This window comes from Antechinus flavipes, chromosome 3 (genome assembly GCF_016432865.1).
Source record: "Antechinus flavipes isolate AdamAnt ecotype Samford, QLD, Australia chromosome 3, AdamAnt_v2, whole genome shotgun sequence".
NCBI classification, from domain to species: Eukaryota; Metazoa; Chordata; class Mammalia; order Dasyuromorphia; family Dasyuridae; genus Antechinus; species Antechinus flavipes.
The window spans coordinates 321,972,745-321,986,938 of NC_067400.1; the positions used below are offsets into that span (position 1 = coordinate 321,972,745).

The 14,194-nt window shown below is 37.0% G+C and overlaps 1 protein-coding gene across 1 annotated transcript in view; it reads left to right on the forward strand.

The window, feature by feature from the left end:
* Positions 1–3: 3 nt before the first annotated feature.
* The window catches only part of LOC127557199 (glycerol-3-phosphate dehydrogenase [NAD(+)], cytoplasmic-like), a 62,647-nt gene continuing 48,456 nt past the window's right edge, over positions 4–14,194 (forward strand). Inside the window, exon 1 of the mRNA XM_051990615.1 lies at positions 4–106. Coding sequence (XP_051846575.1) covers positions 4–106 — 103 coding nt within the window. The remainder of the gene's footprint in view (positions 107–14,194) is intronic.

A 14,194-nucleotide genomic window follows, 5' to 3' on the forward strand; every position in this document is an offset into this window, starting at 1 on the left:
ACTATGGCCAGTTGTTTACATTGGTTGCCAGGTGAACGATTTTCAAGGTCACACCACTGTGATGTCATCAGTCTTTCACCAGAGCTGGCCAGCTTTGTCTTTAACAGTACGTGGAGGACCATGTTGAGAGTTCAGGGAGATGAATTGAAGTTGGACAAAAAAAGTTTCATGGGGTTTACACTGAAAAACCCACAACTGGGGCTTGTGTAGCTGAAAAAAAAAAACTGGGGACTCCCTGTTTAGTACTCAGACACAGTCTGGATTGGGTTCAGGCTTGGGGAATGTGGACTCTGAAAAGAGGGCTTCCTTTTCTCACACTCATGGACCCATTAAAACTCCTCACCTCCGCTACAATTTTTCTTCTAACTAAAACGATTTCCCAAAATGGGAGGAATAAAAGGTACCCCTTAGACAAAATGAATCAGCCTTGGTCTGTTAAAACATAAAGGATTCACAAGTACACATTCAAAAAACCAAAACAAAACCATTTAAACAAGATTCATTCACTTATAACTATGCACTCTTACAACCTGCTGAGAGACTGATACTTAACATTCATTAGAACATGACAAATTTTGCCATACTGCCGGATGGACATTTTCTATTTTGCTTTGGCTTTGCATTATCCAAACAGCTACTTTTACATGTCTTCTGGCTAAGCTTGAGCCAATCTTTTTGTTGCAAGGTATATCCAGGAGATCTAGAATAGTTGAAGAAATTAGAGGGTGTTGAGGAGGACTAGCATTTCTGGTATGAGAGGTGCCCAGCCCTTTTCAAGGCTGCAGGTGTGTCTATCTTTATCCCACTTCTTGTCACCCAAGAAGCTGTAGCATACAGAGGCAATACCCTAGTAAAACCCTCTTAGCAGATGAGCTTCGTCAGGTTGAAGGTAGATTACAGTGACTTTTTGGGGATGTCTACTCAAGGACTTTCCCTGGGGAATAGGTAGATGTAAACAGTTTGTTCTGATAGCCATGAAGGTAGCTGAAGCAGATGCTGTAGTTTTTAGTACTTGTGCAGACATCAAATCATCAAGATCGTCCACTGCACCCTGAGCCATTGCCAGTGCCATTTCAGTGGCTCTGGGAGAGAGAATGAGGCAGTTACTATGAGCAAATTTGCCTCACTCAGATCCAGTCCACCCCAAGCCAAGAGATCATCCCAGGATGTCAAGTGGGTCCTCTGCAAAAATGAAGGATAAGCAGCAACAACGACGGATGCTGGAAAGTAGTCCTCTGGCTGCCACTCAGCTCTGACTTCATTTACTCCAAAACCTCCTACCTTCTCAGATTCACTAGATCATCCCCACGCCTGGAAGTGTCCCTCAGAAAATGATATATAAAGTGGAAAAGACAGCCAAGGGCACTGGTGCAAGCCCACCTCGTGGAATTCATAGGTAGACAATAGTGCTTCAATAAAGCAAATAAGCTGCACTGGAGAAGCTAAGGCAAGATAGCAAATTGAAAGGGCTCTTCTGTTTTAAATGACTGAGCACCCCACCTCCAGTTTACTATATCATTCCACAATGCAAAGACTGACCTTTTATTTAGTTATATAACCAGAAGCAGGTTCTAAAACTCCCACATAGTTAACCAGAACAAGAAAATAGAACTTTGAGTATGCTCCAGGGATGACTTCTTTTAGATCAAGTTTTGTTATTGTTCAGTCTTTCTACTATGTCCAACTCTTCAAGTCTCCAAGGACTTGTATCCGTGGAGTTTTCTTGGCAAAAAAAATGGAGTACATTTTCTTCTGCCATTTTCTTCTCTGGTAGATCACCTTTTTTTTTTTTTCAAAACAGTGATCCACTTTAAGTGGGCAGACATTAAATGACTTCCCCACAATCATAAAAGCTGGAAAATATCTAAAGCAAGATTTGAACTCAGGTCTTCCTAACTCAAAGCCTGGGATTCTAACCATCAGCCATCAGCTGCCTCAGTAGATAAGTTAACCATAGTAGTAAGGTTTGGGAAGTACAATAGAGAGGAGTCTTAAAGATCTGTTTAAAGCAATGTAAATCAACCAATAAGCATTTATTTATTTGGAACATAATACAACAGGCTAGTTGCTGAAGATACTCCATTAAATACATTCTTGTGAAGGGAAGGATTGTATCCTATTTTTCTATAAGCTAGATATCTGTTATGTGGGTTATAAGAGTATAAAATTAATCCTCTTCTCCAGAGAACCAGTGGAACTTTCTTCCAGAAAACCTTTAAATCAACAAGTAGCTTTTTAGAATTGGTTTAGTTGTAATACTACTTGATAGTAGGATGATAGGTGATTTGAACTTCCAATATTAAATTTTAGGTGTATGTGAACCAAAGCCATGAGGATGGGTGGAAGCTTCAGTGATTCAAAAATGCTCACTAAGAAGAATGCTGACAGATTCAAAGGGAAGGAAAAAAATTATTTTTTATCCTAAGACTAGCTCATTTAAATAGTGTTCTGGGAAATAATTATCTGTCAAAAGCCAACAGTAGCATTAGTAGAGTATATCAGGAATTACATTTATCTCCTGGATTTTCAGCCTATCAGTGTGACACGATATGTCAGGTCCTTCCAGCCGCAGCCTCTCAATTGTGAAAAGGCTATTTTACTTTAAATTGATTTATTTTGTCACCCATTTTTTCAGCTTATATAACATCTCACACTGTGAAGAGGGGGGATGAGAAAAGTGGTCTCGAATTCCTTGTTTTTTTCTTTGGGATAGCACACATTTTGGGATGGTTCTTCCCAATTCATACTTGAAAGGTTGGGTCCCTAAGAGGGTAATTAACCCATCCTTATTCAAAATTTCCCCATGGAACTTCACTCCTAAAAACATAGGAGCAAAGTTTATTAGTCAATTAGTTGAAACAATTTACTCAAATTAATGACATTTACTAAGAATGGCATACCTCAGAAAGGAAGCTACATATCATCTCTTAAAAAGCTGGTCTCTCCCACAAATAATATTCATGGGAAGAGTGGACACAGGCAGTCACAGCAAAATAGACAACATCTATGGGGAAAATAGTCACAAGAGTACATTGACAACAAGGTGTACAAACATGGTCAAATCAAATCATGCTTCCTGTAGTGCAAGTTTGTGATGGTCTTCTCTTACCCTTTCTTTTTCTTTCTTTTTTTTTTTTTTTTTTTTTTTTACTTAAATGCTTGGACCTTCTGAGATTTTATTTATTATTTTTTTCTTCTCCCTTTCAATAAGTGTGTCTGCTGGGCAGGTTGCTCAGCTAGATTTCCAGCTTCTGCTCCTCTTTTTCACTCAACACTCAAATGCTAGGACTATTTTTCACTTGAATGCATTAGTCTGTTCTCTAACACCAGAGATTTCATTGTTTGAATCTATTTCTGCTCAAATTCTACTCCATTCTGTGTTTGAGTCTATAAAGCAGTTCTCCATGAACTTGGAGGGAGAAAAATTGTTTTCATTAATCTTTGATTTCCTTGGTAATACTCTGTATTTTATTCATTTAGAAACTTTTTTTGAAATGGAGTCCATGGGCTTCACTAGATTGTCTATACAAAAAAGTTAAGAACCCCGGCCATTTTGTGATCTCTCTGCTGATTGTGTATCTCAGCTGAGTCTCAACTCACTTGAATTGTTCAACTGCTTCTAATATTTGGCAGGTTTAGCATTTTAAAGTCCTTGGAGTGAGAGAGGGAGGAAGGTTAGATCAAAGTCAAAGGCCAGATACCTTTCCAATTCAATTCAATCAGAACTCCTTCACATTTAGTAAAGAGATGGTAGGTTATTGACATGTCTTTGCACTTCAGTTGTGTATTTATAGCTCATTAACTGTTATCTGCCCTTTACTTTCCATGATAGTTATGTTATCTAACTGGTTGAATTACCAAAGAATCACAGGGCTAAATGTCATTGTAGAATAATCAAAATAGTTTTGCATTTTTTTGATATGCTTTCTCCTAGAGATCATCATCATTATTATAAAAACGTATTCAAAAGTTATTTGTGAAATGTGGAGTGTGTATTAAGAATTCTAGGATTTCAGAGGATTAATTATTGAATAGAGATTGATGTAGCAAGGTTTGTAGATCAAAAGACCTTCCTTTCCTTTAAATTGAATTTTTCAATGACCAAACACAGTATTGATTTGGATCACTTCCAAGAATTAGCCGAGGAATAACTTTGAACCACTTAATTAGAATTTTAAAGGAATTATGGAACAGAATCTGGCTCTGTGTTACACTAACTGACTATACTAAAAAAATGAACCTCATTAGTCTTCTAAAGTCTTCAGCTAGCTGAAGTCCAAATGAAGAAGGAATTATTAAGACAAAACAAAAGGCCACGTGCCTCACCAGGAGGCAAAAATCTCCTAATGTTCTTGTAGAATGATGTTGGCCAATATTTCTCTTTCTGTGCTAAATTTAAGTCTTCTTTTCCCTACATTTTAATAACTAGTTGCATTAAATTAAACAGATTGTGTTTTAATTGAGAGGTTTTTTTCTGCAAAGACCAAGGGAAAGCAGACAGCTTGAGTGAAAAGTCTCAAAAGAAGACAGCTGTTTATTACCACTAATTTCCCTTGCTTCTACGGAGATCCAAAATTCTGTTAAGGACTGGCTGGCATGCCCTGCGTTAATCAGAACCCTGGACAGATTGGGGAGCTACTGAGTACGAGTTTGGTTACAAGTTATAATGTGCCGATTACCAAGAATTATCATAAATGCAAAACATTTAGAGTTTGATTAGGAAGGTCAACATGGACCCTTAAAGTTGCTTCCATGTGACTATCTTTCTAGGTAAAGATGCTGATTTTTATAGTATTGAGAGTGAGAAACCCAAGCAAGTTGAGCCCTAGAGTAGGACATTTGTATCTGATTCAATTTCCCCATGTAGAAACGAGGAGGATGAATTGGATGAGATGTAAGATCTTTTTCAGGGTTTATGGCTCCTTCTGGTATGGCTGCTCTGTTTCTTCAATATCTTCCTCCCACAGTCATTATTTCAAATCTCAGCAGAATTAGCATGACTTGACATTTCCTTCTTTTCCAGTCTCTTTCATCCTTCAGGCTATTTGCATAACCACTATTCAATTTTTATTTATTTTTTGTTTTTTTAACCAAGAAGCCTGCAGCCAGAAACATCTTGGGTCACCACACTTTGGGGGCAATTTTGAATTCAACTCTTCCTTGTCCTCTCATCTCTGGCTTTTGAATTAAGCTGCAGTCATGTGGATACCCTTTGGGGTTTGGAAGAATATTCCTATGTCAGTTCCAACTTCTTTCATTTTTTTTTTTCTTGGAAAGAACATGATCTCAATTCAAAATGTATTGGTACCTCCTGGTATTTTATCTGCATCAGATCCCTGGATTGGATTTTTTTTCCTCCTCCATTAATGCCAGCATTTTGTAATTTGGAGCCTGTTCTCTAAATGGTTTCACTACTAATCCAGCAGGATAAATGCTGCCTCTTGACTCTTCACCCAGTCTCCTTTGGTCAAATATACAGCTAAAATTTTTTGGGAAATTATGACCTCTTACCTTTTTCTGTGAGAGATTGTGATCCTAAAAAAGAAAGAAGCCAGAATGAGAAGAGGATTATTCAACCTGACTTGTTTACTTAATACACTTTTTTTTGGAAGTTGTATTTTTATCATTCTTAAATATCACTTTTATTTTCCATTATGCACTTGTCTTTCCACCTTTCATAAATCTATCCCATGGAATGAAGTATTTTTTAAAAAGAAAAAAAAAGCAGTTCAGCAAAACCAACCAATACCATCAGTCACATTTGACATTAGAAGCATGAACTCACAATCTCTTTGTCTGCAAAGAAAGAAGGGAAGTGTCCTCTCATATCTTTTTCTTTGTAGTCCAAGTTTAGTCATTACAATTTTAAATATTTAGTTTTAGTCATTTATATACATATATATGTACATATGTATGTATATATATATATATATATATATATATATATATATATCAACAAACATCAAGCTCTTCTGGGTGCTAGAAGAGACACAATTTATTTTTTGTGGGTTTTGTTATTTTAAATTTAAAATTTTTAGGTTATATATGTGTGTTCATTTTTTGATATAGTTCCATATGAGTTATATTGGGAGAGAAAAATCAGAACAAAAGAAAAAAAAACTAGAAGAAAAAAAGTGAAAACCATATGCTTCAATCTTCATTGAGTCTCCATAGTTCTTTTTCTCAATATGGATGGCATTTTCCAACCAAAGTTTATTGGAATTGTTTTAGATCACTGAATTGTTAAGAATTAAGGCTACCAAAGATGATCATCACATAATCTTGCTGCTTTGTACAATGTTCTATTTACTTCACTCAAAACCAGTTCATATAATAAGTCTTTCCAGATTTTTTTTAAATCAGCCTACTCATCATTTCTTATAGAACAATAATATTCCATTGCATTCATACACCATAACTCATTGAGCCATTCCCTAGTTAATGGGCATTCACTCCTTTTCTGATTTCCTTGCCACTACAAATATTTTTTGTACACATGGATCTTTTTTCCTCTTTTATGATCACTTTGGGAAACAGGCACTGCTGGGTCACAAGATATGTGCAGAGTTTGATAGCCCTTTGGGCATAATTCCAAATTGCTCTTCAGAATGGATCTGTTCACAACTCTATCAACAATGTATTAGTGTCCCGGTTTTCCCACATCCTCTCCAACATTTCACATTTTCTTTTACTGTCATCTTAGCCAATCTGAGAGGTGTGAAGGTGGTACCTCACAATTGTCATAATTTGCATTTTTCTAATCAATAGTGATTTAGAGAATATTTTTCTTATATCTATAGATGGCTTTAATTTTTTCATCTGAAAATTATCTGTTCATATCCTTTGACCATTTGTCAACTAGGTAATGATTTTTTTTCTTATAAATTTGACTTAGTTCTCTACATATTTTAAAAATGAGGCCTTTATCAGAAACACTGATTGATTGTTTCCCAGTTTTGTGGTTTCCTTCTAATCTTGGCTATATTGGTTTTGCTTATGCAAAACCTTTTTAATTTAATGTAATCAAAATTATCCGTTTTGTATTTTGTAATGTTCTCTATTTCTTGTTTGGTCATAAATTCCTCCCTTTTCCAAAAATCTTACAGGTAAACTATCCCTTGCTTTCCTAATTTGTTTATGTTATCACTCTTTACTCCTAAATCATGAACCCATTTTGACCTTATCTTGGAATAGGATGTGAGATATTGGTCTTTGCCTAGTTTCTGACATATAACTATTTTTCAATTTTCCTAGCAATTTGTGTATAATGGTAAGTTCTTATCCCAAAAGATAGTGTTTTTGGGTTTATCAAACAGATTACTATGGTCATTGATTATTGTGAGAGATATCAATTTAAATAAAAATACAGCCCCTTATCATAATGAAATTTATCATCTAGTAGGAAAACATAGTAAGTGTATGAAATCATAATTATTATTGTTAAATCATTTTCAGTTATGTCCAACTCTGTGACGCCATTATGATCTCATGTGGTTTTCTTGGCAAAAGCATTGGAGAAGTTTGCCATTTCCTTCTTCAGTTCACTTTGCAGAGGAGAAACTGAAGCAAACAGGCTTAACTGAGGAAGAATCCAGGCCTGGCACTCTATCCATCGTGCTACCTAGCTGCCCACAACTATAATAGTGGTTTTGAACATACAAAATGTTAAGTCAATTGGACTGGAAGGATTTATTGCCACTTAGGAGCCAGGAAAAGTTTTGTGGAGAGGTGGCATTTAAACTAGGTTTTAAAAGATGGGCAAGATTTCAACAAGCAGAAATTGTTCTAGTAGCCCAAGTGACAAGTGGTCAAAGGATATGAATGGACAATTTTCAAGTGAAGAAATTAAAGCCATATATGGTCATATGAAAAAAAAATGCTCTAAATCACTATTGATTGGAGAAATGCATATTAAACAAAAACAAGCAGGAAAGTACAAGCTATGAATAGGGTAGACAACAAGTGCATGCCTTTTGGCTGCATGATGGAATGTATGAGGATAAATACCAGCTAAAGAGACCAGATGGTGTTTGATAGGAAATAGGGAAAGTCATTGAAGGGTTTTGAGAAGGCCTTTCATTCCATGGAGAAAGTGCCTAACCTTGATACTTCTAGAGAGCCAGGGAGCACTGGAAGGAATGTTGCATTTGAAGCTAGAAGACCAAAGTCTGAGCCCTAAGCAGTATAGTACAATGCAGAAGTGTCACATTCAAGCCCACTGGCTGTAATCTGCCAGCAGAATTCCCCACTGAATGTTGAACCACATTAAAATGTAATTTGGAAATATTTAACAAAATAAATAAAAAATATAACAATGGTATCAAACAGAGGACATTATATTGACTCAGCAAACTACAAATTAACATTATAGCATATTTTTTTATTTATTATGTTAAATGTTCCCCAATTATATTTTAATCTGATTCCTTTCAGGAGTTTTTCTACGAAAGTGACTGCTAGACGTTGGTACTTCTGGGATATGGGATTTGGAGTCAAAAAGACTATATCAGTAGTTGTTTGACCCTGAAAAAGTCTTTTTACTACTGTTTACCTTTTGTTTTAATCTGTAAAATGGAGGGAATTTGAAGCAGTAGTTTCTATAGTGCCTATAAACACTAAAAATCCATAATCTTTGATCACTTTATTACCTGTGTAGCCATGTGGATAATTCATTTAACTTCTTTAAATTTCATTTCCCTCATCTATAAAATGAAAAAATTAAATTCAGTGATCTCTCAGATCTCTTCTTACTCTAAATAGACCATCTTCTTGGCAAGTTATGAGACTGGTATGCCAGGAAGAAATTGAAAATAGCAAAGGATCAGCAGAGGAAACGGATGTGAGCGACATTTGCTTTCAGGACAGGAAATTCCCTATCCAAGAATATTTCCTGATAACTGTCTGTATGGCTGTATGTGACTAAAACTAGCCACTTGAAGAACTTTTTTGTGGGTCCTCCACACTACTTCCCCCAGAAAAGTTTCTCTACTTCACATCCCAGATCAACTGAGCTACTCCCTAAATACAACTCCATTTCCCATTTTGTACCTTTAATGCTTCCTCCTCTCTCTCCCCCCCATATGCCTGAAATGTCCTCCTTTTTCATCTTCTCCTAGATTCTTTAGTTCTTTCAACCTTGATTTTCATTTCCTGGCCATCATTTCCCCTCCTATGTGTTGTTCTCCCTTTATTAGAATGTAAACTCTCTGAATACAGGGGCTATCTATATGTTCTATTTCCAGTGCTTAGCACAGTGTCGATGACATAGTAAATGCCTCAGAAATATCTTTTTTATTCTCCATTCAAAGGTCAGCTCACATGCTGTCTTATAGAAGAAATCTTTGCTGATTTTAGTTTTTAGTCTTTTCTTCTTCCTCTGCAGATTGTCAGATTTAGACTTACCTGTATTCAACTTATATTCCTCTAGTAGAGAGTAAGTTCTAAGGGAAGGAATTGCTTTTCATTTGTTTATATATCCTTATTGCTTTCCACATAGTGGGTACTTAATAAATGCATTTGGGATTGTAACCTAAAAAATTCAATGTCAAAAGGCAGATGGGAGATGTGGAAATAAAGAGATTCCCTTTTATGGTCAAGCATCAGGTTTAGGAGGTGGAGGAGAGAGTTATTCTGCTGAGTCAACTCTATAAGCATTCTCAGGGACAGGAATTATTTCAGTTTTGTCTTTGTATTGCCTAAAACCATCATTGGCTCATAGTAGGCAAGTTAATAAATACTTGCTGATTGAATAATTAGAATCTTCTGAGTCCATGCTTGCTTCATCTTTTCCCCCTCCCCTAATAGCTTAAAGAATATGGGGAATGGGTCCCTGGGCCGGTAGAGAAGTAGGCAGGTGTAACCTTTGGTAATATTGGACTTGGAGAAGTTTATCTATAATACATAAAAACATATTTTTATGACATATAAATACATAAATGCAATTCCATTTCTCAATACCTTAAGGTTGTTTTTTGTCCTCTCTCCCTGTGTACTTGGAATGTTCATTGAATTCTCCTTAGGAAGTCAATCTTGTTTCTGGTCCTGTTCTGTCAGTCAGTCATGTTAGGTCCTGTTTGACTCCTCATGACCTCTTTGGCCATAGCATGCCAGACCCCCCCTCCATCCTCCACTATCTCCTCAAGTCTCTGTCCAAGTCAAGTTCTTTGTTTACATGACATTATCCTCTCATCCTCTACTGTTCCCTTCTTCTTTTGCCTTCAATCTTTCCCAAATTCTGAGCCTTTTCCAGTTAATCTTGTCTTCTCATTATGTAGCCAAAGCATTAGTTTCAACTTCAGAATCTGACCTTCTAGCAAACAGTCTGAATAAATTTCTTTAAATATTGACAGATTTCATCTCTTTGGTACCCAAGGGAAGTCTTCAGCATCACAGTTGGAAAGTATTGATTCTATGGTGGTCAGTTTTCTTTACCTTCCTCTCTCACAGCCATATGTTACTGCTGGAAAAGCCACAGCTTTGACAATGTGGACATTTGTTGGCAAGATGTCTAGTTTTTAGCATGCTATTAGTTCAACTGGTATTTTATTAACTGTTATGGGTGCTTAAAAGACAAAAACCAAAAAATCAATTTTTAAGAAAATTACATTTACTACTTCTTTTCTGATCTTAGTACTCAAGTTCCCCCAGAAGCTATGTGTCCATGCCTTGTTCTCATGTGAGCAAATCCCAGCCCTATACTTTTATCCCCTCATAACTGAATCCTTATTTTGTATCCCATTCTCTGCAGAAAATAGTTACTACTCTTGAATCCCAGTCTTCCCAATGACTAGATCTGCAATGCAATCATGTCAGGTCCTCTGCAGTTGGGGAGCATATGGCCAGTTCACTGTGAGTTAGGTCTGTGGTCATTTGTGCATGACTCGGCCTCTGCTTACAGAGCAGCAGGGCTCATGACAGTTGTGCTGCCCATTCAGAGGGGCAACCGGCTCCAGGGGAGAAGGGTGAGGCTTGGAGTAGCTCCACCTGTCCCTGCTCAGAGGAACAAACAGGACTGCAGAAAGGATCAGATTTCTGAGCAGACTATGCACAGTTAGACCTAGGCAAGCAAACCCCAAACTTTCAGAGCCCCGATATCAACTACAAGGTCCTTTTAAGTATGCTGAAATATACTAATTAAGGACCTGGGATAACAAGAGTGGAGAAAGAGATCAAAGAGACTGCCAGTCCCATGACAGGTGTCTGATTTCTAATTGTTTCTAAAAAATAATCCCAAAAACTGAGTCTGCCAGGGCAATTCCAACTGAATAAGGAATTTCAAAGTTAAAGCACAAGCAGCAAATCATAGCCCAGTAAATTTAAAGAGTAAAAAATGAAAAAGACTGTTTAAAGAACTTCCAATTAAATCTGAACTAGTAAGATAGAGGGTAGGGCAGAAGTGCTTAAGAAAATACACCAGTTTCCCCAATCTCCTATTTCTTCCTCCCTTTTTTTTTTCTTGGAAAGGAATTATCAAATAACCATCCCACATATAAATCATATACATATGCATATATATAACAGACTAAAAGTCCCTCAAATATAATAGTAATAGTTACACAATTTCCATCCCAAGTCTTAAACACACAGTAATACAGTTAAAATTCTAACAAGTCAACCACTTTCCCACTCCCCCATATCAGTCCAAATTACATCAGGAGAAGGGGAGATGGTTTTCTCAAAAGCTGCTTCCTGTTGAAGATGGGTGAAGATGCTCAGTCCAGGGAGGGGGATGGGTGTGGTGTGGCGTGCTGACAATCAAAGCTTGATTTAGGTCCCAGATGCAAGTCAATATATCTGGAATTTGTCCAAATCTAGAAACAAAAACAAATCTAATAAAGAAAAGTTAGAACAGTCTGAGATAGAAAGACTGGTCCACAAGGACTGCTATAAGATGTGGCCTCTCATTAGTTATAAACCTTAAAAAAAAACTTGAAGATCCAGACACAATATCTAGTAACCAATAGATGACCAGACTAAATACTTATTTGCTCAAGTATTTGGGATATAATGATTACAGATAACCAGATTGGAAACAGCAAGGTATGACATAATTGAATTAACAATTTCTCATTGACCATTGCTCTGATTATAGAAATTAGTTACTGGAGGAAAAAAATGCAGTGACATATTAACTACAAACCCAAGAAATTTTACCTCCAATAACAAATCCTAAACAGATATTTACCATAATCTTATATTTATACAAATCAGTTTGCTGCTTTTAGCCAAGAACCAGGTAGCTACAACCTGGTAAAAAAAAAAAAAAGTCTGGAACAGTTTAGAGGGAGGTGGGAGGAGAGGATTCCATGTGGCTGCCCTTCCCCCCACTCCACCTCCCAAGAGACAAGGGGGAAGGGAAATCGAACTAAACTTCACTTCAGGCTAACTAGATGCTCCATAGAAGTAGCAGACAGCAATGGGGGTTGAGTTTAAACCTTTACCTTTGAAGACAAAAGATCACTACCCCACCCAATATTCAAAGTAGCAGAAATCAGTGGGGCGATGGGTGGGGAAGATCCCATAAAGCCCACATATCCAACAGAGCTGGATTTAAAGCATAACTTACAATGTTATAATATAGGTAACAAATACAGCATTAAATTCCCAATAATATAAAACTGCTTTTCCTATCATATTTCAAATAATGAAACAGCTTAGTTTTTCTTTCTCTTCCTCTGGTCCCATGTGGCCATTATTCCCAATGGACTCCTCTTAAGCTCCAACTTGGCCAGAGTTGAAGCTTTCCAAAAAGTCAGATCCTTTTTGCTACATACTTTACCTAATTAGAGGCACACAACCCCTTTCTGGCAAGTTAACAGAACTTCTTTAACAAGTTATTGTTCTTTTAAGATATTATACCTAAAGATAATCAATTCTAGCCTGCATAGGCAACAGTAAAATTTATTTCCTAAATTTAGAATCATCTTTAAATTCCTAATCAAATATTTTCTCCAGCTGGAGTTCAGTATTGAAATAACCAATTCCCAAATTTGATCATTGTTCTTAAATTTTACAGAGATCTTAAAATTAACAAGACAGACAAACAAATCACACAGAACACAGAGCACACCTAGACTGTCCAGCAGTCAAAGTCAGCTCCAGTCTGCACTCTCCTTCCATAATCCAAACAGAGCCTGCCGTTTTTGTTTTTTCTTTTTTTTGGCCAAATGGTGTAAAGACAAGCTGGATTTATACTCTGGAATGTCCAGAAAGAACCAGATGTGTCTTAGGAGACACTCAGTAGTGACAATTGCATCCACTAATCAAAACCAAAGCCAAAACATAGACAGACAGACAGACAGACAAAAACAGATCTAGGAGACACAAAACCAGAGGGTATTATCCAGTGATCTGAATAATAAGCTTCTCAGAATTCTATGCCCGTCATTCTGTCAGCATTCTATTATTCTGAGAATGCAGGTGCTAAGATTGTGTCTTACTCTCCCCTGGCCCAATCGAAAATATCCCCTGTCGGGTGTGGCCCCAGCTGGTGCACTGCTCTCTTCCTGGAGCCTCTGGAGGGATCCAGAGGAGGGCTAGCCTTTCCAAGAAAGAGAAAACCCAGATCCCCAACTGTCTTCCAGGCCCAAAGTGGAGACTTGAAATGTCTCTAACCCCTAGTCCCATTCTCAGTTCCCGATATCTTGCTAGAGAGTTCCAAAATGTAATGCTGGAGAAACTGAGCAAGACAGAGATTAGAGACCAAGTTAATAGTTTATTAAATGGATAGAAATATTGGGACCAATGGATCCATGGTTGGTCCCAGGGCTGAACAAGACCATCGTCTCAAAGAATCCAGGCTGAGTATTGGGAGAGCAAGATTTTTACAGGATAACAAGGACAATGACATAATGGGGGAGGTACCTGCATGGGGGTAACCTGATGGGGGGAGGCACCTAGGATGACATAATGGAGGGAGGTAATGGAGAGATTACTGATATTCTAAGGATGTCTAAAATGGATAGACCTTTATCCTGTCAAACATTAAGAAGGAATGAGTATAGCCTAAAGATATAAAACCTTTATCTCATCAAACATTAAGAGGGAAAGATTATAACCTGAGGAAGAGTAACTAAATAGGACAATTGGGAAACTAGGTCAGGACATCAAAAGGGCACAACATTGTAAGCAATCTTTTATTATAGCTGCTGATAAATCTTGTATAAGTCTCACTGTAAATCTAACATATTTGAAT